Source organism: Phascolarctos cinereus, unplaced genomic scaffold, assembly GCF_003287225.1.
Source record: "Phascolarctos cinereus isolate Bilbo 61053 unplaced genomic scaffold, phaCin_HiC Scaffold_2;HRSCAF=192, whole genome shotgun sequence".
In the NCBI taxonomy this organism is placed as follows: domain Eukaryota; kingdom Metazoa; phylum Chordata; class Mammalia; order Diprotodontia; family Phascolarctidae; genus Phascolarctos; species Phascolarctos cinereus.
The window spans coordinates 355997886-356024421 of record NW_027555625.1 but is presented as its reverse complement, the minus strand read 5'-3'; the positions used below and the strand labels follow the sequence as shown (position 1 = coordinate 356024421).

Genomic DNA, 26536 nt, shown 5'->3' with positions numbered 1-26536 from the left:
AGGAGACTAAGAAGAAAATATCAGATGGGTAGGAGGAAAGCCAAGAGAGAGCAGAGACACAGAAATCTAGAGAGAAGAGAATATCAAAGAAGATAATAGCTAATGGCTAACATTAATATAAAATTATTATCTCCTTTGATCTTCATAACAACCCTGGGAGGTAGCTGCTATTATTATCTCCACTTTACAGATAAGGACACTGAGGCAAATGGAGATTAAGTGACTAGCCCAAGGTCACACAGCTAGTAAGGGCCACGTTTGAGCTCAGGTCACCCTGACTCCAGGCTCAGTGCTCTATCTACTATACCACCTAAGAGGGTAATTGACAGTGTAGAAGCTATAGAGATTAAGAAAGATGAGGACTGAATAAAGGCCATTAGATTTGGCAATTAAGAGATTGTTGGTAACTTTGAAGAGAGCAGCTTCAGTTTAATGACCAGAAGCCGGACTGCAGAATTAAGAAAAGAGAGGGAAAGGAAGTGAACACTGGGATTACCTGTGGCCCACTCCAGGAATATAGTCACCCAAGGGTAGAGAGATGGGATGATAGCTATCAGGTATGGGCAGATCCAGGGAGAATATTTTGAAGATGGGGGAGACATGGCCACGTTGGTAGGCAAAAGGAAAGCAGCCAGTAAACAGGGAGAGATTGAGAGAGTGGGGCTGATAGGATGGACAATGTCCTGGAGAAGATATGATTAAGTGGGATCACTTGAGTATGTGAAGGTAAGGAGAAGGGTCACCTCTTCAAGTGAGACAAGAGTTAAGGAGGAGATAGTGCTAGAAGGAGGAGGGGACAGGAGGGTGCCCATGACAAATGGCTTCAATTTCTTTCAGTGAAGTAGGAGGCAAGGTTCTTGAGTGAGAATGTGGGTGGAGAGTGATCAATCCCCCCTTGAGGGAGGACAAAAAGGTTGGGAAAAGCCACTGTGTTGAGTGTGATAGTGAGTCAATTAGGGAGATACAAAAAAGTTGCTTCAATGCAGTGAGGGCCCAGTTGAAATTATACGACAAAAATTTGTAAGGGACCCAGTCAGTATGGTTTCATGACTTTCTTGTTTCATTAAGTAGCATGTAACAGCAAAGGCAGTAGTGGTGGGAGTAACCCAATGCTAAGGCTTGAGAGGGCAAGACCTTCAAGGGAAGAGAAAAGTATAGACCCTTTGGCACACCAAAGGGTCAAGATGGGGAAGGGAGGAGAGTATAAACAATACAGGGCTGATGGTCTGGAGAAGAACTGAGGGACGGAGGGATTTGAGCAAGGTCATGGGTGAGGATGAAGAACAGGATTTGGGGTTTGGGGTTGCAAGGAAGAGGGAAAAGTAGAATGCCAACAGATTGAGATCAGATAAGGGAATTTCAGAGCTCATGAACATGGAAGTGGTGCATTTGTGGGTGATGACAAGATCAAGGTTATGACCACTTCTGTGTGTCCTCCTAGCAAGGACTTCCTGGGCTCCTTGGACCTGGAGCTAGATGTGACCACAATGCCAAAGCTGCTGGCACCTGAGGTATGGGAAAAGCTAGAAAGTGACTACACCAAGTTCCTGGAGGTAAGACCCAAGGGCTGGGCCATCCGTGGCAGGTGGGGGGAACATAGGGTAGACATGGACAGCCAGCTCCTACGTGGAGAGATGTAGATGATGGGGGGGTCATCAGGGTTTTGCCCAGGGTGATTGGATTTAGAGAGTACTGACAGCGCTTACCTCCATCAGGTAGAAATAAATTAGCTTAACTTTTAGATAATAAGAAAATAATTAGTGAGAACAGGAAGCTCCCAAATGGTACCACTCTTTAGCACAGGCCTGCACAACATATGGCATGTTTGCAGCCTGCCAAAGGATTTCGGGTGGCTGTCACATGACCGGCGGCAACCAACCATCATCAGTCTTATATCCTTGTGATCAGTCAAAAAGATTTGTTTCTGTGTGAATTTTGATATGGAGCTCCTCGATCAGATTTGAGGACGTTGCCATTTCAAAGCTGTTAGCCCAAATTTAAGCTGTGTGGTGTAGTTGAAAGAGTAGTGAACCTGGAGTTAGAATACAACAGTTCAAATCCCAACTTCTCCTCCCAATGTTTGCTTCACCATGACAAGTCTCTGGACCTCAGTTTATTTTGCTTTCTTTTTTTTTTGAGGGGGGGGTGAGGCATTGGGGTTAAGTGACTTGCTAAGGTTCACACCTCCAGTAAGTGTCTGAGGCCGGATTTGAACTCAGGTCCTCCTGACTCCAGGGCTGGTATACTATCCACTGTACTCCCTAGCTGCCCTTAGCCTCAGTTTCCTTGTCTGAAAAATGTAGGGTTGGACTAGATGACCTTAAAATTCCCTTCTTAGATCTAAAAGCTATCATCTTATGAAGAAATTTAGATGAGATGTGATGAAAAATCTCTTGACAGTAAACAATCAAGGGAATGGGTTATACTGAGGTTAATTACACCAGCAAGAATCTTCTTCATCCAGTTTCTTTTTCCTCTAATTAACTTTCAGCTCTGTTTTTTAAAAAAAATTATAATCATTTCCTAATATGGCACCATGCTGCATTGAATCTTCTGTTTTAATAAACAAAAATTTGAGTAAAACTTAACCACCAGAACAACTGTGACTATATAAGCAATATGTGCACCATTCCACAGCCATAGTCCTTCTATCTTTCTAATGACAGAAGGGCCAAGATGGATTTGGAATCAGAAGGCCCGAGTTTGAATCCCAGTTCTTCTGCTTAGTACCTTAGGCAGGTCATGCCACTTCTCTGGGCCTCAGTTTCCTCATCTAAAAAAGGAAGAGGTTGGATGCAATATCTCCTCCAATTCTAAATCTGTGATTCTGTGATTCTATAACTCTCCCTACCCCAGGAACCACCTGTATCCCGTAGAAGATCCTCCCCTGTTTACCCTGGTCTCCCTCCATCCACAAATGGTAGCCACCCTGACAGGGGCCTTCTTTGTCCCAGTGTCTGCATCTGTGGTATGTTGTGTTCTGAGGTCTGAAGTTTTTCCAGTTGAATTTGCCTCAGAGCTTACCTCAGGAATGCTTTGTGGTACTTGCCCTGTCTTCAAAATTAGTAGCTATGGTTCTGCTGTGAGGGCTCTCATGTCAACAATCCAACCCTGGGCTTTAGAGCTGACTGATCAGTGTCAGCTTCCCAGGCCATCAACTCCTTTATTGTGTGTGATTCAACCAATCGATAAGCATTTATGAAGTGCCTGCCATGTGCCAGCCACTCTGCTGGACACAGAGAATACAGATGCAAAAGCCAAACAATTCCTACTCACTAAGAGCTTACATCCTAATTGGGAAGCCATGTGTGTGTATTTGTGGTTCAGTCGTTTATCAGTCATGTCTGACTCTTTGTGATTCTGTTTTCTTGGCAAAGATACTGGAGTGGTTTGCCATTTCCTTCTCCCGCTCATTTTACAGGTGAGGAAACTGAGGCAAACAGGGTTAAGTGACTTGCCCAGGATCCCATAGCTAGTAAGCGTCTGAGGCTAGATTTGAATTCAAAAAGATGAGTGTCCCTGACTCCAAGCCCAGCACTCTATCCACTGAGCTACCTAGCTGCCCAGGATGCATATAACTACATGCAAAATAAATATAAAGGGAATAAAGACAAATAAATATGAAGTAATTAAATACAAGGTAGTCTGATAGGGAGAACACTAGCAGCTGAGTCTTCATGCAGAAAGTTGGTGCTTAAGCTACAGCCTGAAAGAAGAGAGAGATTCTACAAGGCAGAGATGTCATTACAGATATGGGGAGATGGCCAGGGGCAAGGACATAAAGATGGCAAATGGGATATTTGTGAAAGGAACAGAGAGAAGGCCAATTTGGGTAGATCATAGAGGAAGTAATATTCAAAGGGGCTAGAAAAGTGGGTGGGGGCTAGATTGTGAAAGGCTTTGAAAGTTAAACATAAGAGTTTGTATTCTACCCCAGAGGCAATAGGAAGTCACTGGAGTTGACGGAGTAAGGGAATGACATGATCAGATCTGCACATGAGGAAAATCACCTTGTCTGACATATACAAGATGAACTGGAGTGGTGAAATGAGATAGGGAGACCAGAGAGAAGGCTAGTGCATTAATCTAAGTGAGAGCTAAGGATGGTCTGAACTAAAATGGTTGCTATATGAGTAGAGAGAAGGGGTTGGATGTGGGAGATATAAAGGTAGAAACAGCAAGATGTGACAATTGATTGGGGAGGTAAAGTTAGAGAGAATGAAAAGTCAAGGATAATGCCAACGTTAAAAATCTGGGAGACTGAAAAATAGTGATGCCTTTGAAAGAAACAGGGAGATTTGGAAGAGGAGAGGGTTCAAGGGGAAAGAGAGTTCAGTTTTGGAGATGTCGCATTTGAGATGTCTGCAGGACATCTTATTTGATGTGTCCAATGGGAAATCGGTGGGTTTAGTACTGAAGCTCAGGAGAGGATGGGGCTGGATATATGATTAGTTAGTCATCGGCCTACAGATGATGGTTAAATTCATGGGAACTCATGAGTTTATCAAGACAGATATTGTAGACAGAGAAAAGGGCCTACCACAAAATCTTGGGTAATATCCACAGTTAGGGGTTAAGGGATGGATGATGAACCAGCAAAGGAAACGGAGGAGAGATCATATGGGTAGGAGGAGAACCTGGAGAGAGCACTGTCACAACAATCCAGAGAGGAAAGAGGATCTAGGGGAGCTTTGCATCCGTTCCCAGGGCTTTAAATGTTCACTAATTTCTAGGACAAGAGAAATTCATTGATAAGACAATAGAATGTGAGAGTTAGAAGGGACCTTAGATGGTGTGCTCACTTGCTCCTAGGGTTCTCATAATCTCTGCTTCAGCAACTGGCTCTTTCTTATAGGAATCAGATCTATAACAGCTGTTCCTTTTGTTAGGCTCTCTACCTTCTGATGAATGGTACTATCATTAAGGCTAATTGAGAAATTATGAAACTCTGTTCTTGGCAGAGAATATCCTCTAGCAGATGTCCAGTTAGTATTAATTATCCCATTATTACTGTATCAGGCCTCAAAGCCAGGCTTAGGATCTCATTTTGTTCAGGTGGTTCTGTATTATACTCTGATGACACATTGCTTCTGTTTCTACCTCTCTCTGTCTTTACCCAAACACTCTTTACCATATGTCCCTGTTCAAGCTCTTCAAAATTTCCCCATATATTCATTTATCTTCTTTTTTTTCTTCTTCAGAAATTGATATATTTTGTTTGAGACCAGTTATTTCCTCAAAAATGACATGCTCTTCCCCACAGTATCTTCTCATTTTAAAAAGAAGTCATGCAAAACTACTTAATGGAATGATTGTGGCTAATGATATGACACATTACATTTATGCGGTTTGTCACCTGTTAATAAAAAAGAACGTGCATATTAACTTCAATAATTTGGAATAACCATTTTCTGATGTATTTGAATTGGATTTTCTTGCTATTTAGTGCTATTTTCATTTATGCTATTATAATAAGTGAAAGAATATTTTCATATATTCCTTTATTTTAGTCATTGACCCCTTTGCAGTATAAACCTAGTAATGTGTCTACTATACCAAAGGAGATAAACAATTCAGTAACTTTTCCTGTGTAGTTCCAGATTGTTTTTCAGGTTGATGTGATCAACTTATAACTGTATCAGAAATGAATTAATGTGCCTACCTATCCATAGCCCTGGCCACGTTGAATTTTTCCATTTTTTCACATCCTGGTTAATTTGTTCAGCCAATTTGTTTTATTATTAGTGATTGTGAACAGTTTTTCACACAGTTCTTGATAGTTCACTTTTCTGCTGTTGAAGACCATTTGCTCATATTTTTTGACTACTTGGCTCTTAACCAATGCCCTATAATTTTGATTGTCAAATTTTTATTAAACATGTTTGATGCAAATATTTCCCCCATTTAATACCATTTCTCATTTTTGTTCATGCAAAACCTCTTTTCAATGAATAAAAACTTATTTTTTTTCTTCCCACTTCCTACACCAATTGAAAAAGAAAACAAAACAAAATCCTGGCATCGAATATGCATAAATAAATAAAACAAATTCCTGTATTGGCTGTGTTAAATATACATATATATATATATATATATGTGTGTGTGTGTGTGTGTGTGTGTGTGTGTGTGTGTGTGTCTATACATACACATATATATGTGTGTATATATACATATGTATATATGATATATGTGTGTGTATATATACATATATACATATATACATATATATACATATATACATATATATACATACACACACACATATACATATATACATACACACACACATACACACACACACACACACACACACACACACATATATATATATATATATATATATACATACATACATAAAATTCTGCATCCTGAGCCCATCCTTCTCAAGAGGAAGGTGGGCAGCCTTGGTGTTCTGGAATCATTGTTGGTCATTGTGTATTTCAGAGTTCTTAAGTCTTTAAGAGCTGTGGTGTTTAAGAGCTGTTCAGTCATTTCATCATGTCTGACTCTTTGTGACCCCATCTGGAGTTGTCTTGGAAAAGATGCTAGAGTAGTTTGCCATTTCCTTCTCCAGCTCATTTTATAGATGAGGAAACAGGCAAATAGGGTTAAGTGGCTTGCCCAGGGTCACCAGCTAGTGTCTGAAGCCAGATTTGAACTCATGAAGGGGAGTCTTCCTGACTGCAGGCTCAGTGCTCTATCCACTTCACCTCCTAGTGGCCCAGAGGCTGGATAACCCCCTCTAAGGAATGTTGTACAAGGGATTCCTATACAATAAGAGTTTGGACTAGATACCAGAAAGGCATAGAGAGGGTTCTAGGGCTCCTTTATCTTTGGAGCCATGCGAGGGAAGGTGCAAAGTGATGTGGGCACATATGAAACCTTGAGTCTGATGTGGGTGTATCCTGGCATTTGGGTCTCTTCTCTCTCTCAGGAGAATTGGTACTGTCCTAACCATTACCTGGAGCCTGGAAACATACTCATAAACCTGTCTTCACTCACAAAATTAGGCTTTATCCCTGGGGTAAACAGACAGAAATTCAAGAAAGGAAAAGTCTGTCTGTTCCAACCGATGGTAACACTGGGTCAAAGAATTTAGAGATAAAAGGCACCATGGGGTGGAAAAAGGGGGAAATAGGAGAAAGAGACAGAGGAGAGAGAGAGAGAGAGAGAGAGAGAGAGAGAGAGAGAGAGAGAGAGAGAGAGAGAGAGAGAGAGAGAGAGAGAGAGAGAGAGAGAGAGAGAGAGAGAGAAGAGACAGAAGAGGGAGGGAAATAGAGCAACAGAAAGAATACAGAGAGAGAATGAAAGAATTTCTTTCCCCTTTTCGTTTCCTCTTCAGACAAAGATCAACAGCTGCTTTGACAGCATTCTGAAGCTGGAACTGGACCGGTGGGCAGAAAGGGAGGGCCCTGCCCTGCTTCAGGGTCTCTACCACTCCCCGATCTCCATTGACATTCACATGGTGGGTAATAATAACAGAACTGGTAAGTTTCTATTTCTGTAGCACCTTAAGATTTCCAAGGCATATTCCTCACAACAATACAGGGTGAGAGTGTGAATATTACTATGCCCATTTTACAGATGAAGAAACAGAGGCTCAGAAAGGTTAAGTGATTCACCTAAAGTCACCCAAGTAAGTGAGGAATAATTTGGGAATGGGGTAAAGCCAGGGCAAGGGGTGTTGAGAATGAGGAAGGTGATGACCCTTGATGTTCTACTCCTTGGTCAGACTTCATCTGAAGTTAAGCTCTGGAAACCACTTTTAGGAAAAACAATGACAACTTGGAGTGGGTCTGGAGGAAGGCAAACAAGATGGTAAGAGTACTCAAGGGGCAGCTAGGTGGTGCAGTGGATAGAGCACTGGCCCTGAAGTCAGGAGGACCTGAGTTCAAATCCGACCTCAGACCAAATACTTGACACTTACTAACTGTGTGACCCTGGGCAAGTCACTTAACCCCAATTGCCTAAACCCCCCCCCAAAAAAAAGAGTACTCAAGACCAAGCCATGTGATGATCAGTTAAAAAAAAAAACCAATGATGGTTAACCCTGAGAACACTTGAGATCACAGGAGAATTTACCTCTCAGTAATAATAGTCCACACTCATATGACATTTAAGGTTCACAAACAACAGTCCTCACAATATGCCTATAAGTAAGAAGTGCAAGTCTTATCATTCCCATTTTACAGATGAGAAAACAGGCCCTGAAAGCTGAAGTGTCTTACTCAGGGTCATACACTGTCACAGCTGGAATTTGAACCCACATCTTCTGACTCCGAGTCCACTGCTGTGTCTACTATCCCATACTGCTTCTTTAGAAATAGAATGGCTCTCAAAAATATTTTGAAGAGGAATTTCAGAAGGAGGGACCTCTGAGGCCATTTAATCAGTCTCATATCTGAACAAGAATCATTTCTATGATAACCCCCCCAAAATAGTAGGTAGGTCTTCAAACCTTTGCTTGAAGACCACCAGTGAAGGGGACTCTACTAATTATGGAAGCCCTCTTGGCCAACTTTAGTTTGGCAAGAATATTTTTCTTACCTCGAACCTAAATATGCATCTCTACAAGTTCTCCTCGCTGTTTCTAGTTGTGTCCTCTGGAGCCAAGCAGAGCAAGTCTCTTTCCCATGACAGCCCTTATTGCATTTTAAGACTTATTCTGTTTGGTCAGGGAACAGAAGTGAAGTTCTACAAGAAGGAAGATTTTAGCTCAATACAAGGAAGAACTGTCTTACAATTGTTGATGTCCAGCAATGTAAATAGGCTGCCTCAGGCGAGACGGAAATCCCCATCACCTGTAGCACAAGCGCTACTTACCTGTCTCAGAGGCTGTGGAGGGAGATTCCTTTACTGGCAAAGAAGGTGGGACAGAATCTTCTATCAAAGGGCCGCACTTAAGGACCTATAAGACCACATGTGGCCTCGAGGCCGCAGGTTTCCCACTCCTGGACTGAAGTATTCTGGGGGCCCCTTTCAACTCCCAAGATTATAAGATTCTGTGACCCTAACCTCTTCGTTCCTCCATTTCCTCATCTGTAAAATAAGACAATGATATCTGTGTTCTCATATATTCACACATGAGGTAAGTCCTTTCAAAACTGAAAATACTATAAAAATAAGAGCTGTTATTTATTATATTCTAAGATTATAAGCAGCTAGTAGGGGTGGGGAACCACATAGCTACGTGGCCTCGAGGCCACAGGTTCCCCACCCCCGAGCTAGATGATGCAGCGGCTAGAGTACTGGAATTGGAATCAGGAAGACCTGAGTTCAAATCTTGCCTTTCTACCTATATGTCCACTGAAAAGTTAATTGATCTCTGGGAACCTCAGCTTTCTCACCTATAAAATGGGGATAACATTAGCACCTACCTATCAAATTGCTGTGAGGATTAAATGAGATAATATATGTAAAGCACTTTGCAAATCTTGAAATGCTATATAAATACTAGCTATTATTGTTATAGTTGCATGAGAACAGATAAGGAAGAGAAAATAGATCTGGCATTTCTACTGACTGGGAGGAAAAGGGAGCAAATGTTCCTCTGTGTGTGTGTGTGTGTGTGTGTGTGTGTGTGTGTGTGTGTGTGTGTGTGTGTTGTGAAAGGTAAGATCAGAAAAGGGAAACATCTTGTCCAAGGTCACAGTGAGGGGCTCAGTGAGGTCTTGAACACAGGTCTTCTGACTCTTAAGTCTCTCCTTTTTTCCCCTCCTTTCCTCCCTCTGTTGCTTCCTCCCTCTCTTTCTTTCCTTCTTTCTCTCTCTCTCTGAATATGAGTTTATCAGGTCACAGAAACACCAAATGTTCCCAGCAAATAAGTACCATTTTAAACCCTTATAATTTGTTTACTCTTATTTTTCCCATCAAAAAAATTGTGGCCTATCAATTATACATGAAACAATGTCTGAGGCCAGTAGAGCATGTGTTGGCTAAGAGAGCATACTGACCTTGAGCCAGGTCACTTTAATAACAGAGATTATTCTATATTTGCAAATGTCTGCCATTCCACATGTCCATATTCCAGATAGAAAATAGTAGGGAAATGAAGAGTTACCCTGGCCATATATTTCCAAACTCAAATTCAGTTTTTACATACATCTTCTCCTTAAAACTCTGGTCTTCTGTGTCCCTTCTAGCTGCCAGGTCTCTTTCCATCATCTTGAGGCAGCTGGGTGGCCTAGTGGGTAGAGTACAGGGATTGAAGTCAGGAAGACACGAGTTCAAATCCAGCCTCAAATATTGGCTGTGTGACCCTGGACAAGTCACTTATTCTCTCTAATCCTCAGTTTCCTCATTTGTAAAAGGGGAATATAAAAAGCAGCAATTCTTCAGGGTTATCAAGGGGAACAAATGAGGTAATATTCTTATAGTGCTTTACAAACGTTAAATTAAGTGATATAAATGCCAGCTGTTATTCGCAGCCTATGCTGGCACGGTGAGAATCTAAGAGAAATCGAGATGAGAGGAGAGCAGGTGGTCTCAGGATGAAGAACACCATGTTCTTATCCCCAGGGGCAGGAGGTCTTAGTTATCCACATTATGTCACACAATCCCAGAGCAAGAGTCTCTGGGGGAGATGAGGATTAGCGAATCTCTAAGCGATGACTGAGGGTCATCAGAGACAGCTGGGACATCCCATTTGAGAAGAGGGACACAGCTTTAGCAGTCAATTTGTCTATACCAGAGAGCTGTGTAAATAGTCAGAAATTCGATTCATTTCACCATAACCACCTTTTATTAAGCCCCTGATATGTATGCAGAGCAAAATGCTTGCTGTTGAGGAAGATGAACCTTCCTGACTCCAGGCCCAGCTCCCTAACCATTGTACCACCTAGCTGCCCCAATAAGCATAATTAGCAAAGTATAAAACAAAATTCAAAGTGAAATCTGAGCACAAGACTGTTCCTGGGGGAATGGGGTTAGAGTTAGAAATGGAGGAGAGAATAAAGAAGGGGGTTGAGTAGAGAAGGGGATCAAGGATGCTATTCTTGGAAGAGATAGCATTGGAGTTTAATTTTAAATGATGAATGAGTTCATTGAAAAGATTCAAGAAGTGAAAAAGAAAAGAGGGAAGCACCAAAGCATGAGATTATAGGGGTTGTGAAAGACAGAGTAGGTCAGTTTAGTTGGATCTAGATTGTGTGGGAAGAAGATAAGGCATAAAAGGTAGAAGGACTCCAGATTGTAGTGTCCCAGGAACAGTGGGTAAAGAAATTTGAATTTTACTCTTTAAGTAATGGGGAGCCAGGAAAGACTGTGGAGGGGGGGACATCACCAGATCCATATATAAGGAGAATTAATGCACCACATCACAAAGGATGGACTGAAGGGGGAGGAAATATGGTGGTCATAAACTGGGGCCTCCATCGGGTACAGCTGTTGTATTACTTCCTTGGCCTCCTTCCCAGCTGGTTGGGGAGCATGTGAACACAGCCCGAGCCATCTCCTTGGGGCTGGAGGCTACCACACTGCAGATCTTGGAGCAGTCACTGAATGAATTCATCCCCAGGTCAGTCTTACATTCCCCCAAATGCTAGGCCCCTTACTCCATAGAGGGCCTGGCCCAAGACTACCTAAAGCAGGGATTCCTGCCTTTCCTTGGGAGGGGAATAGAAGGGAGTAGCTGGGGAGGAAGAAATATTACCAAGAACCCACTGATGCCTGGGGTCTCAAGGTCTCAGTTTTGCCATCTATAACCCCAGGAATTGCTTGAGGCTCATATATGAGTGCTTGCACCCAGGCTTCACAGTCAGAATTACACCCTACCCTCTCACCCCCATAGAGTCCTCCTTTTTCCTGGGGTTAAGGGAAGGGACTAGGCCAGGGAAACCCATAGTGGGATTGGCTGGGTGAAAGTCAGGCGAATTTCCTCTTCTTCACCTGTTAATAGTTATTATTATATTTATTATAAAGGAGGTCAGAGAGAAGCAGGAGTAATGATGGCAGGGTATGCAGATGAAAGAACTATGCCAGATGTGAACTTTATACACAAATGAAAGTATTCTTTTAATAAAGCATAATTATAATATCTGGGTGGCTAGGAGGTACAGTAGATAGAGTGCTGGACCTGGAGCCAATACTACATCTTTGTGAATTCAAATCTGGCCTCAGACACTTATTCAGCTGCGTGACCCTGGGCAAGTCACTTAACTCTGCCTCAGTTTCCTCATCTGTAAAATGATCTGGAGAAAGAAATGGTTATTACAACCCATCACACTTGTATTTTCTTCAGTCCCTCAGGTGGAAAGCAACCTAGATTTAAAGTCTAAGGATCTGGGTTTGAATCTCACCTCTGCTACTCACCACTTGTGTGATTTAGGGCAAAGGCTTTCTCTGGGCTTCAGTTTTCTCCCCTATAAAATGAAGGCTTTGGACTATAATATCAGCTCTAAGGTCCCTATTATCTTTAAATCCCATGAGCCATGGACTCTCACACCAACCCTGAGAGGAAAGGGATTATTATGTCTCCATTTTGAAGAGAAGGAAACTGAGGCTTAGAGAGGGGACAAAGTTCATTGAAGGTCACACAGAGAATTAGTGACGGAACTGGGAGCAGAACCTATGTTTTCTGTGTAATTAATTGTATGTCTATGAGGAATTCTTGGCATAACATGGAAAAGTCTACCTGCTGGACAACTGCAGGAAGGGAGGGGTACAACCCACCCTGCCTCTTCTCCTCTTCTCTGACCTCTACCTTTAGAGGTGGAAATTGCCAGTCTGTTCCAGCCCATCCCCTCCTCCTCCCACCTGGTTACCATGTCTAATTACTAGCCCCTGCTCTCTCCAGCAGAGCGGAAATTCTTGAACATGTGTGCAGCGGAATAATGGCCAAGGTAGCCCAGCCCCATCTTCCCCTTCCCACCCAGGCAGTTACTGCTACTGACTCCTATTTTGGCATAAGAGAAAAGAGAAACCAGTTTCATGCTTTTTTTAAAATTCTGTTTCAGGAAGTATATAAAATATAAAAATCATTAAGATTCTCCCTCATTTAGCTCTAGTGTTCCCAGCGGGGACAAGTCCAACAGAAAAGCTCCATTTTTTTTTCTTTCTTTTTTTTTCCAAAGATATTATGATCTTGTTGTTTAGACATGTTTCAGTCATGTCTGATTCTTTGTGACCCCCTTTTGGGGTTTTCTTGGCAAAGATACTGCAGTGGTTTGCCATTTCCTTCTCCAGATCATTTTACAGATGAGGAAATTGAGGCAGAGTTAAGTGACTTGCCCAGGATCACGCAGCTGAGTAAGTGTCTGAGGCCAGATTTGAACTCACAAAGATGTATTATTGGCTCTAAGTCCAGCACTCTATCCACTGTACCTCCTCACCGCCCAGATATTATAATTATGCTTTATTAAAAGAATACTTTCATTTGTGTATAAAGTTCACATCTGGCATAGTCTTTTCATCTGCGTACCCTGCCATCATTACCCCTGCTTCTCTTTGACCTCCTTCATAATAAAGAACTCACTCACTACTTTATCTAAGCTGGGCATTTAGTTCCAATTAGAGAGAAATGTAAACAAATGTGAAAGAACAGATAAATGTTGGAACTGGTAACTCAGTCTACCTGGGAAGGGGAGAGGAAAGGAGCAGGGAGAAGGGGAGAAGGGAAGAAGCATCACCATCTCCATCTTTGTTTTTGGCACCCATAGACAATTACTCTCTGCCTCATCTCAGCCCTGGGTGGCTATCTGCATGGTTTATGCCCCTACCCATGGTGGAAGGTGAGGAGGAGGAGATATGGCTGTGGCAGCTTTTGCTCTCTCCTCCATCAGTACTCCACCTAGCCCTGTGTGAACTCTCTCCTCCACAGTGAGGGGACAGCAATACTGCCCCTTTAAGGATCACACAGCCAATGAGAACTCTTTGCCATCTGGATGTGGTCTCTACTATCCTGCTACACCTGATTGCTAGAGCAGTGATGACTACCACCATTCAAACCATTCTGACACTTTTAGTGTTGTCCCAGTGTATTCTGGGGTATTTTTTGGTTGTTTTGAAAAAAATCATTACATTTATTATTAATATTCAATAATGTTGCGTTTATTATTTTTGCTTTACCAAAGCCCCATGGCATTTATATCATATTATATATATGAGATATATGTTATATATGATATATATCATATTATATCATACTATATATTACATTATATTATATTATATTATATTATATCATATCATATCATATCATATTATATTATATTATATTATATTATATTATATATTATATTATATTATATTATATTATATTATATTATATTAATTATATTATGAAAATACAGTGGGTTTGGAGTTAGAGGACTTGAGTTTGAATATTGGCTCTAACATCTGTATGACCTTAGTCAAGTCATTTCTCCTCCTCTCTGTCTCAGTTTCTTCCTTTATAATAACTCCTCTTCTGACTCTAAATCCTGTGATTCTTTGACCCCTGCTTTGGACCAAGCAGCCACAGGATTTTTTTTTCCTTCTTCCCTCTCTCCCTGTGCAGGTTTGAGGAGAAGTTCCTGGACTCGGACACTGCAAAGGATCAGACCCTGTTCCTGCCCTACCTCTGTGCCTACATCACTGCCTTCCAGGAGCTGAAGTAGGCTTCAGTGTCTGGGGAGGACAGGGGAAGACACTGTCTAGAGGTTGGGGAGGAAGGGGTACAAGGAAGCTGTTAGGTCAGTCTCTGGCCAAGGCCAAAATCCCTCCTAAGTCATCTTCCCCTCAACAAAAGTTTATTAAGCAGCTCGCGTGTTTAGAGCGCTATCCTCAACAACGGGGGAGATGCCAAGTTTAGGCATGCCATTATCCCTGCCGTCATTGAGCTTACAGTCTGATAGAAGGATAAGGACTGAAATACTTAATAGTACCTATTAAGTGTATTCTTGCGATGCAGAACAGGTCTCTGGGAGGGATAAAGAGTATGGGAAAGGCTTCCTGAGGAAGCTGTGTTTGAATGGGGTTTTAAAGGAGGAATAGAAATTGTTGATTAGGAATTCAAAAGACACAGACAGAGGTGATAGGGCATTCAAAACATAGGGAACTGCATGAACAGAAGCTTGGAGGCAGAAGACCACTGGATATATCTGGGGAGTAGAAATTAGGTGTTTGTTTGGAGTACGATGTGTAAAGGGAGGTAATAGGAGATAGAGTTGGCAAGGCAGGCTGGTGCCGGATGGCAGCAGGCCTCCAATATCTGGATGAAGAGCCTATACTGAAGTTCAGTAGAGAGCCAGCAAAGATTTTGTTATTGTTGTTATTATTTTTAGTAGAAATGTGACTAGCTCCATGCAATAGGAAAGTTATTCTGACAGCAGCATGAAGAATGGATTTAAGAGTGGAGAGAATAGAGGATGAAGATTTGGCTTCATGCTCCAATATCTCTCTTTTCTCCTCTCTCTCTTTCCTTCTTTTTTTATCAAACCCTCATCAGTGTAATTCAGTGGGAAAGAACCTTTGATTCCATTTTCCCCAGCCCTGCCAATAATTCACTGGGTGACCTTGGACAAGGATCTTCACCTACGTGAATTTCATCTGTAAAAGGAAGTGAATGTTTGTAGCACGTACCTTGCAGCATTTTGAGCAAAGAAATGGAAGCTACCATCATGGCTTTTTCATGCAAGAGGCAGAGGAAGAACAGACCTGGGGCCTGGCTTAGCCCCTTCTCTATGGGAGCTCATAAACAGGTGCCCCAGAGAAGGAGAAATAAGAAAGACCTGGTCAGTTCTAACCACAGATGTGGATAATATTGGATTGACCCAATGACATGCTTAGAATGCCAGATGAGAGGGTGGGCAATTCCCTCCACTATTACCACAGAATCTCCTGAAAGGAGTTAGCTCTTGGAGCCCAGAATCATTCACCATGTTGAGATCGTTAAAGATTGGCCTCCAGGCATTGCTAGAAAGCTTGCTCATTTTTTTACCTTCATCCCTGTCTGAGGAATCCACCTCAAGAAAGGGGCCATATTGTCTTAGAAAAACACTTGATTTGAAGTCAGGAGGAGTTCAAATCCTGGCTCTGCTATTTACATCTGTAAAATGAGAGAGCATTGACCCAGATGATTTCATCATCCAGATGATGTCTGCCTCATGTTCTGAAGTTGTAACACTTCAGAGCTTGGGTAGGAAGAAGAATCACTGGATTTAGAGATAAAAGGGACCTGAGAGATCACCTGGGCCAATAATCTCAACTTACAGATGAGGAAACTGAGGTCCAGAGAGGGCAACTCATAGAAAAAGCCAATTGTCCGAGTCTCATGTTTCCAAATCCAAAAAGGAGCCATGGGAAAAAGATGTCCTTTGTTTTCCTGGGGATCTTTTACCCTTTTTGGTGATTACTATGCCAACAGATCCCATTTATGGCACTTTATAGCGCCATAAATACTCCCTCCACAAAACCCCATGAAGGGAGGAAGGATTTTTATCTCCCTTTTATAGATGAGGAAACTGAGGCCCCAAGAGGGGAAATAACTCTCTCAGGGTCATAAAGTGAGTCAGGGACAAAGGTGGAGCTTGAACCCAATCACCTTCACTCCACATCTGATACTTTTCCCCATTGGGTGAGGTTTAGAATTATACTCCCACCCCTCACTTGCCTACTAGCCTGTGAGCTTAGGGGACTAGATTTTACCCATCCCTCTACAGGATTTGAAGTCAGAAGATCTAGGTTTGAATACCAGCTCGGCAGTTAATATTTAGTGGTACAAGTCACTCTCTTTCACTGTAACTCAGTTTGCTGATCTATAAAATGAAGTGGATGGGAAAGATGATCTCCAAAGGCAAAGGCCACTTTAGATCTTATGAGGACTCCTCCACCACCCCCACCTCCTGTACAGATACCATCAGGGCTGTTGCTTTGGGATCTCATAAACATATCATATGTGTTACCCCCCCCTCCCCTGCCTCCTCCCTCCTTCACAAAAAACCAGCTTCCTATGGTCCTCTAGTCTCTCTTTCTAGACTCCTAGGGACCACTTTCCCCTACCTGCAATACTAGTCCAGGCCTCAAGGTGGCAGAAGGCCTCTGGGAATCACTAGCCTTAAAATGCTAAGAATCAACAGACTGAAGAGTCCCCAAACCTTCTATAACCAGAAGTTCAAGGAGGTCCTGAAACTCCCATGTTCCTAGTTCTGGGCAGTGGGGGGTTATAGAAGGGGACCATTCCGGCTCCTTCCCTCAGGAGGACCACAGTCTGGAGTAGACAGGAGAAACAGACCCAGCCCTGCCCTCAGAGAGCTTGTAGTCTAACTAGAGGAGAAAGGTGCATGACCATGGGACACAGCACGGCCAGCGAGGCCAGTGTGGGATACCATAAGGGACAGAGAAATTCAGAAAGGGCAAGAACTATTGTGCACTGGCATAATCAGGGCTGGCTTCCTGAAGGAGGTGGCATGAGCTGAACCTCAAGGGAGAGGCAGGTTTTTGACAAGGGGATTACTGTCCCCTTGCTCAAGGAAGGAGAATGGCATAGAAGGAATAGCTCAAAAACAAAGAAAGGTGGAAATGAGCCTAAGGTGTGTATGGCAGAATGAAGAAATAGTGCTTGATGAGACATATAGATGTGTTGAGTAGTATGAGATACACCCGGAGAGGACGTAGAAGTCAGGTTTAAATACCAGGCTAAGAGGTTTGTGTTGCGTGGGGTAAGAGTAGAAATGGGGAGCCACTGAAGGCTGTCAATCAGGGAACGCTATCAAGCAACAAGCAAGTGTCACTCACTGGGTCACAAAGACAAAAGTGAGCCATTCCCTGTCCTCAGAGAGTTGCCAGTCTAAGGGGGGACAGTATGTACAAAATATACCCACATACAACATAGATGCATAAAATAGACGTAACCTAGGATTCAGGCCTGGATCGTTTGCGTGAAACTTTCCACCAATGAGGAAAGTCTTAGGGAAATGACCCAGGCTTGAATTTGGTTACGAAGTACATACAAAGCAGACTCATGGTCAAGCTAGGCATTATGAATTTGATTTTGACAGTCTTTGGAAGGATGGATTGAAGAGGGGGAGACTAGAGGTAGCGGGGCAGGGGGGCAACCTAGAAAACTTTGACCAAATGAGGTGAAAAGAGCCTGAATGAGGGGGGTGGCATTGTGAGCACAAAGATGGGAATAAATTTGGGAAATGGAGGTGACCAAACCAGTGTTTCATAGTGGATTGAATGCAGAGATGCGTACAGTTCAGAAGTGCTATAGGGGTCAAGAGGATCAGCAAAGCAGGGCCAAGCACTTTAGGTGAAGGCATTCATAGACATAGGGTTTAAAAGCTACATTTTGTTGTTGTCAGTCATTTCAGTCATGTCGGACTCCTTATGACCCCATTGGGGGTTTTCTTGGCAAAGATACTGGAGTGGTTTGTCATTTCCTTCTCTAGTGGATTAAGGCAAACAGAGGTTAAATAACTTGCCCAGAGAGTGAGTATCTGAGGCCAGATTTGAATTTATGTCTAAATACTTTGACCACATAATGAGAAGATGGAATTTATTGGAAAAGACCCTGATGTTGGGAAAGATTGAAAGCAAAAGGAAAAGAGGACTGCAGAGGATGAGCTGGATAGATAGCATCATGGAAATGACAAATATGCCCTCGGACAGACTTCAAGAAATAGTAGAAACATGACTAATGTAGAAATAGGATTAATATGATTTTACATGGACACCCTATATCAGATTGCTTGCTGTCTTGGGGAGGGAGATAGAGGGAAGGGGAAAAATTTAGAACTCAAAATCTTATAAAAGCGAATGTTGAAAACTATCTTTACATGTAATTGGAAAAAGCTATTAAGTGGGGGAAAAAAAAGAGAGATAGTGGAGGATAGAAGGGCCTGCTGTGGTCCATGGGATCATGAAGAGTCAGACAGGACTGAATAACTGGACTACTTCTTGACTCCAGGCCCAGTACTCTATCCACTGAGCCACTAGTGACCTCAGAAATTTCATCATAGATCATCCATTTCCTCTTCTTACTCCACCTTTTTTTTTTAACAGATAAGGAAATTGAGGCCCAGAGAAGCTAAGTAACCCTACCCAATGTCACATAAATTGTAACATAAATTTGAACTCAAGTCCACTGCTTTTATCTATTATCTAAATCTATTGTTTTTTTATTTATTGTGTTGTTGTTTCAGTCAAGTCTGACTTTTTGTGACCACATTTGGAGTTTTCTTGGTAAAGATACTGGAGTCATTTGCTATTTTTACTTCTCCAGCTCATTTTACAGATGAGGAACTGAAGGAAACAGAGTTAAGTGACTTGCCCAGGGTCACACAGCTAGTAAGTGTCTCAGTTCCTACTGACTCCAGGCCTAGTGTGCAATTCACTGCATCATCTAGCTGCCTATCTATTATCTAAATCTATCACTTTTTATATTGATCTATGTTGTCTCTAATAAAATACTGAAATTTCTGTAGCCCTGTAAGACAGACAGCATAGCCTTTATAAGATTTTTTAAATAAGATTTAAAATTTATAAGGTTTATATTTTCCTCAAAAAAAAAAACCCTTAAAAACCTATGAGGCAGGTAATCCATTTTACAGGTAAGGAAACTAAGGCTCGGTAAGTTAAATGACTTGCCCAAGGTCACATAGCTCACAATATATCATATAGGACCAAGGATCTGAGAGCTGGAAGGGAAGAAATCTAGCCTGACCTCTCATTGTACAGGTAGAAACCTGAGGCCCAGAGGAAAGTGATTTGCCCAAAGGCAGACAATTTATTAAGCAGTGAAGGCTGGATTTGAAAACCTATCCTTTGACATTACATCTAATACATGTGTTATATGGAGGAGAAGTATTGTGAATGAGCTCCTGAATTGTGTCCCAAGCCTTATGGGGCTCAACCAAGCCCTGGGCAGGGCCAGTTTGGCTGGGCCTCCATGGAGGCATGGAGCATGGTGGCTATCTAAGTCGCAAAACTAGGTGGTAGCCACCCAAATATAGAAGGGCACTAGTGTCCTTAAGAGCTCTGTTCAGAGTGGAAAGAATGCTAAATTGGGAGTCGAGAGACATGAGTCCAAGTATCATCTCTGTCACTCACTATTGTATATGACCTTGGATCTCAGTTTCCTCATTTGAAAAATGAGGGGTTTAGATTAGGTATCCTCAAAAGTCACCTTCCAGTACTAATTCTGTGATCTTCTGGTCCCATGATCCATGAACACTGGGAGTCCCCAGGGAATGCAATTGTCTGACCAGTCTTTCTCAGTGTCTTTTGCTAACACCCATGCCACATCCACTAATCTGGAACTTCCCCCAAGTATTTTTCCTGGACCTTCTTCTCCTTTCTTTCTATTCATTCAGTCTCAGTCTCTCATCATTTTCCATGGGTTCAACTATTATCTCTATAAAATGGTTCTCAGATCTATATATTCAGCTCCAATCTCTCTCTCTTGAGTTCTAGTCCAACCTCATGAACTACCTATTGGACATTTTGAAGAGGATGTCTCCTAGGCATCTCAAAGTCAACATATCTGAGGGAACTTTCTTTCATCTAGGACCCATGCCCATCTGAAATGTCACCATTACTCGTCAAGGTCATCTCTTAACTCCTCACTCTCCATCATCAGACTATCCAATCAGTTGCCAAATTTTGTTTTTATTGTCACAACTTATCCTTCTCTCCAATCATACAGCCACCATCCTAGTACAAGCCCTCATCACCTCTCAAGCAGACTAAAGCACTAGCCTCCTAATTGACTTCCCCTGCTTCAAGTTTCTTTTCCTTTTTCTTTTCTTTTTTTTTGGGGGGGGGGAGGCAATTGGGGTTCAGTGACTTGCCCAGGGTCACACAGCTAGTCAGTGTCTGAAGCCAGATTTTAACTCAGGTCCTCCTGACTCAAGTCTCTTCTCCCCTTAATTCATCTACACTACTGCCAAAATGATTTTCTTAAAGCTCAGGTCTGACTATATCACCCTCCACTCGATAAATTCCAATGACTCCCTATTACTTCTATAATAAGATACAGAATCCTGTTTGGCATTTAAAGTTCTTCACAACTTAACCCTTTCTTCCCTTTCCAGTCTTACACATCCCAGCCCTCCACTTACTCTAGTAGCCACCCTAGCCTGCTTGTCCTCATCTTCACCTCTCAAAACTGCTGTCTTCCTTTTAAGACTCAGCTCAGTCTCCACCTTCTACAGAAGGCATATTCTGGTCTTCCTAGCTGCAGGTGCCTTCTGGGCCTAGGTTACCTTGAGTCTGTTTGTGTCTGACATATATCTCTATCTGTACACATTGTCATGTTTCTGGAACGCAGGGACCGCTTTGTTTTGTCTTTTCATTGCTAGCACCTAGTCCACTGGCTGGAGCATAGCAGGTGCTCAGTAAATGCCTACTGGTTGACTGATTGGTTGAACAAGGGAGTGAAGCTGCTCTGCCTCTCATTCCATTTTGTCCCATCTGATCCTATTCATATTTCCCTTGTCTAGCTTGGCCAGTGATTCTCTGCATGACCTTGGTCTAATTATCTCTTCCCTATAAACCTTATCTTCCTCTGTAAAAATGAGGAAGTTGGCCAAGATAACTTCCACTCTCCCTTCCAGCTCTGATATTCTGTACTCTATGGTGTGGTGCCCAGAACAACCACAGAGTAAGCCATGCCAAACTTTCCTCTTCCTCCTCCTCCCCCAGCTACCAGCTGCCCTTTTGAGGTTTTTTTCTCTCACATGCTTCCCAGGCACACCCCAAAACAAGCATTTACAGCTGGGCCGAGCCTACAATTCTGGGATTTCCCAGCCCTGTGCCCTCCCTCATTGGCAGGCAACAGATGGGCATGAAACTGGCATTGTCATTCTCAGAGTAGGGAAAGATTAGGGAACCTTGGAGCCAATTTCTTGTCTGGAGATCCAGGGCCCTGTATTTGGGCAGGGGGAGCTAGTTCCCTGTCTGTAGGGTACTCTGTTTCAGGGCCCAAGTAGTACCAACTGTGGCCATTATGTAGATACCCTTCCTTAATGCAGATCTTTTCATCCTCTCCCCATCAAAACTGACCCCAGGATTCCCCTCCCATCCCTGCAGGTTCCATTCCCAGGCCTGTAAAGACAGTTAACAAGGTTACTTGGAGGCAGCCCAGTTAAGGCTGAGAGCCCAGGCCTTCAAAGCAGCAAACTTGGACTCTAGTTCGAGCTTTGCCGCTGACTCTGTTTTGCTTACTTGTTTGTTTGCTATTAGTTTTTTGTTGTGGTGGTTGTTGCCGTTTTGCCAGTGACTCTCTAGGTAACTTTGGGTAAGTCAATCCTCTGGGCCTCAGTTTCCCTATCTGTAAAATAATAATAATAGTGTTTTTGTTTATAGAGGCTTAAAGCACTTCCTTTCAACAACCCTGTGAGATAAGCAACAAAAGTCATCTTAGACAAAATGGAGTCTCAAAGAAGGGGGCTCAACTCGCCCGAGATCAAAGAAGCTAATAAACAGAAGAGCCGTAATTAGAAAATTAATGTGCATTCCATTGCACTCTTCTGCATCCATGGGCTTTGACTAATTGAAAGAAGCAGTGTGGAGGAGTGAAACACATGGTGTTAGATTTGGAGTCAGGGAAGTGGGGTTCATATCTCAGCTCTACTACTTACAATGGCCTGAGCAGTTATGGGGAGAAGATGGGAAGGAACTCATGGAAAATAAAGAGGTTGAACTAGCTGTCCTCTGAGATCCCTTTTAGCCCTAAGTCTAGAACACAGTAGTCTCAAAAGGCCTTTCCAGTTCTAATATTCTATGAGGCTCACACTGTGCTCTTGGACCATTGTTTCAAGAGGAAAAAGGGGGCGGCAATTACAGACCTCAAAGTACAGAAGAGCATCTGATTAAGTGAGTACAGAGGGATAAGGCTTTCTCCTCTTCCCAGGCTCCTGTACCTTGGCTGGTGCTAGGAGGCTCACCTGCTCCTGGCTTTTTCTCTCCAGGACCAACCTACCGGCCAAATTCCTAAGCAGCTTTAAGAATGTGGAAACAACCCTGTCCGAGGTGATTAGCGGGTTCAAAAAGCAAATGTTGATCCATTTACATCGAGAAACACAGGTAAGGTCTTTGGTTCTAAGTTCCTAGACTCATTATCTGCTCCAATGGTATCAGATGGAAATGGAGGTCACCAAATCATACATAAGGATGACTGCAGGACACACAGGTAGACCCAGCTATGGGATGAGCAGGGGTGCATGGGACTGTTGACCAGCCGGAATCTACACTGATCTTTGACAAAGGACAGAGTGGAGGACCTTGGCAAGGGGCAGGGGTTTTCTGGTAAAGATGGAGAAGGACATGGGAAAGTTTTTCATTTTCCTCTCATTAGGGAAAATGTCTATTTACAAAGAGCCCTTTTGTAAGAGAGGCAGAAGAAGAAGTTGCCCAGGCCCCGTGACAAGAGGTGATATCCAAAAGGAGTCTGCATGGGAGAAGAGATAGTATGTGGATGTAGACAATGTGTAGGAACAAGCACTTTGTCAGACGTGGCACTGAGATAGTGTATGCTTGGGTCCACAATGTGAAGTGTGTCCACAAATCCTCATTATCTAAACTAAACTGGGCCCTCACTACTGCACAGCAATCCTTTTAACCATCTCTGAGTCTTTATCACACTAACCAGAAAAGCGGCTTCGAAAACCTCTCTCTCTTCAAGACTCCAACTATACTCCCATGCCCTCTCCACTAAACATATGACTTTGTCTCCTCTCTAGCAGACAAGGTTGAGGTCATCTATCATCAGCCCTCTTCTTTCCCATTCTCCATACTCCGAAACCTGCCTACAACTTCACTCACCCTCTTCCACTTCCCCAGAAGTCTCTGAGAATGGGACAAATGTCTCTTCTTGCCAAAGCTAACTCCTTTTGCTATGCCTGTGACTGTCAAAAAAGTTCTGAGAGACATGGTTTCTGGGTGAAGTGATCATCTTACTAATAAGATCAACATGTCTATTAGTAAAAGGACGGTCATTTGGTTCTTTCTCTTAGAACAAAGACCCCTTACGGTGGCGAGTTCACAGTTTATATGCCCTTCAAAGAGTAGGTGTTCCTGAGGGGTGGCAATCGATTCTGACTGGTGAACAATTAATCAGAAAATGAATATTATGATGAGAGGCTGGGTTATATCACAATGAGGGTCTTGGGGTACATGACTTGGATTAACCAAGTCTTGGTCAGAGAGATGTATCAATTTTCATATCACCTGTCTGACAAAAGGGAGGATCCACATTTTCCCAGGACTGTCTGAGCAAACAAAATGAGCAGGAATATGTTCATTAACCCAAACTTAGAATTTCTTTTACTGTTGGATTAGATCTTGGCCTGGGTAAGTCTTTAACAGAGATATATTTCTACACTGGTTGGTTTCTGGATGGGGAAGTAGAAAAGGGGAAAAAACCTTGGTTCTGATTGAATAATTAGTTACTATTACCAGAGAGAAATAATCATTTCTCACATGCCTTTAATCTTATCCCCTCCTTTGGGAACTTCCTATATTCATTATTCTCTCTTTCTCCTCATCACTGGTTCCTTCTCTGTTATCTACAAAAATGGTCAAGTCTTACCCATCCTTAAAAACCTTTGACTTGACCCTGCCATCCTCACAAGCCTTTGTCCCATGTTTCTCCCTCCCTTTGACTGCCAAGTTCCTAGAGTTGTCCATAATTGCTGTCTATTTCCACACCATCCCCTCACTTCTTAACTCCATGCAACATGCTTTTGCCTCCTGTTCTCTCCAAAGTGACCAGTGATATCTTTTTTTTATTGATTTATTTTCATTTATCAACAATCACTTCCATATGCTTTTGAGTTTAAAATTTTTCTCCCCCTTCCTGCCCACCACCCTTCCCAAGAGGGTGCACAATCTGATATAGGCTTTACATTTACATTCCTATTAAACATATTTTCACATTAGTGATGTTGTAAGTAAGAATTAGAACCAATAGGAGGAACCACCAGAAAGAGGAAACAAAACTCAACAGAAGAAAAAAAAATAGCAAATAGTGTGCTTCAATCTGCATTCAAACTCCATAGTTCTTTCTTTGGATGTGGATAGCATTTTCCATCATGAGGCCTTTGGAGAGGTCTTAGATCCTTGCATTGCTGAGAAGGGCTAAGTCTATCAATATTAGTCATCACATAACGTGGCTATTATTGTGTGTAAAGTTCTCTTGGTTCTGCTCACTTCACTCAGCATCAGACCATACAAGTCTTTCCAGGTTTATCTGAAGTCTGCCTGTTCATCATTTCTTATAGCACATTTCTTATAGCATCACATTCATATATCACAACTTGCTCAGCCATTCCCCATTTGAAGGGCATCCTCTCAATTTCCAATTCTTTGCCACCACAAAAAGAGCTGCTATAAATATTTTTGTACATGTGTGACCAGTGGTATCTTAACTGCTCCATTTAATGGCCTTCTCTCAGTCCTTTTCCTCATTGACCTCTCTGTAGCCTTTGAAACTATTGACCTATTCAATTCAAGAGACATTTGTTAAGCTTTTGCTATGTGCCAGACACTGTGCTAAGCACTGGGGATACAAATAAGAAGACAGTCCCTGCTGTCAACTAAATGGAGGAAGACAACACAGAAAAGGAAGTTGGGAAACTGTGGAGGCGGGGGAGCCCTGGAGTCAAGGCAATGTTCCAAGGAGTTCAGACCAAGCCAAGCTGCAGAGGGAAAGTAGAGTGAGTTGCAAAGTCTAGGTTCTGCCGTCTATGGAGGAAAGCTTTCAGAGGAGTTTAATGGTCTATTCTCCAGCCCTCCAATCACAAGGGAGAAGGGCCTGAGGCAGCTGGGAAGGTGCTGAGTATCCAAGGCTGAGTTAAAGAGCATGATGAGATTCCTGGTGATCAGCTTATCCAGGACTCCTCCCCAACCTCCTTAACCTACTCTCTTCTCTCAAGTCTTCTTTGCTGGTTCATTATCCATCTCCCATCCTCCAAGTACAGGTATTCCCCAGGGCTTAGTCCTAGATACTCCTCTCTCTCTCTCTCTCTCCTCTCTCTCTCTCTCTCTCTCTCTCTCTCCTCTCTCTCTCTCTCTCTTTCTCTCTCTCTCTGTCCCTTTCTTCTTCCCTCTCTCTCTCCCCCCTCTGTCTCTGTCTCTGTCTCTCTCCCCCTTTCCTCCCTTCCCCTCCTCTCTCCGTCTTCTCCTCTTTCTTCCTCTCTCTCCCCTCTTTCTTCCTCTCTCTTCTTCTCTCTTCCCCCTCTCCCTTCTCTCTCTCTGTCTCTCTGTGTCTCTCTCTTTCCCTGTCTCTCTCTTTCTCTGTCTCTCTCTCTCTGTCACTTGTCAATCTCATTAGCTTTCATAGGTTCAATTATAATCTCACGCAGATGAATCCCAGATCGATATAGTCTGCACTAAACTTTTCCCATAAGTTCTAGTCTCACATATCAGTTAGATATAGTTAATCTGCTGGGCATCTCAACCTGGACTTTCTGTTGGTACCTGAAATTCAACCTGTCCAAAACTGAGATTATCATCTTCTCCCTCACATCTCCTCCTGTCTTCCTGTTGCAGGCACTATTACCATCATGCAAATTAAGAAGGACATTGAATTCTAATGAATGGGATGAAGTTACACTAG

At 42.7% G+C, this 26536-nt stretch overlaps 1 protein-coding gene across 2 annotated transcripts in view; it reads left to right on the top strand.

Moving 5' to 3' along the window:
- Positions 1 to 26536, top strand: part of EXOC3L4 (exocyst complex component 3 like 4) — an 80929-nt gene that overhangs the window by 40722 nt on the left and 13671 nt on the right. For both annotated transcript variants that reach the window (XM_020971185.2, XM_020971186.2), the window contains exons 5-9: positions 1442 to 1553; positions 7343 to 7465; positions 11415 to 11515; positions 14495 to 14590; positions 22890 to 23004. In XM_020971185.2, coding sequence (XP_020826844.1) covers positions 1442 to 1553; positions 7343 to 7465; positions 11415 to 11515; positions 14495 to 14590; positions 22890 to 23004 — 547 coding nt within the window. The remainder of the gene's footprint in view (positions 1 to 1441; positions 1554 to 7342; positions 7466 to 11414; positions 11516 to 14494; positions 14591 to 22889; positions 23005 to 26536) is intronic.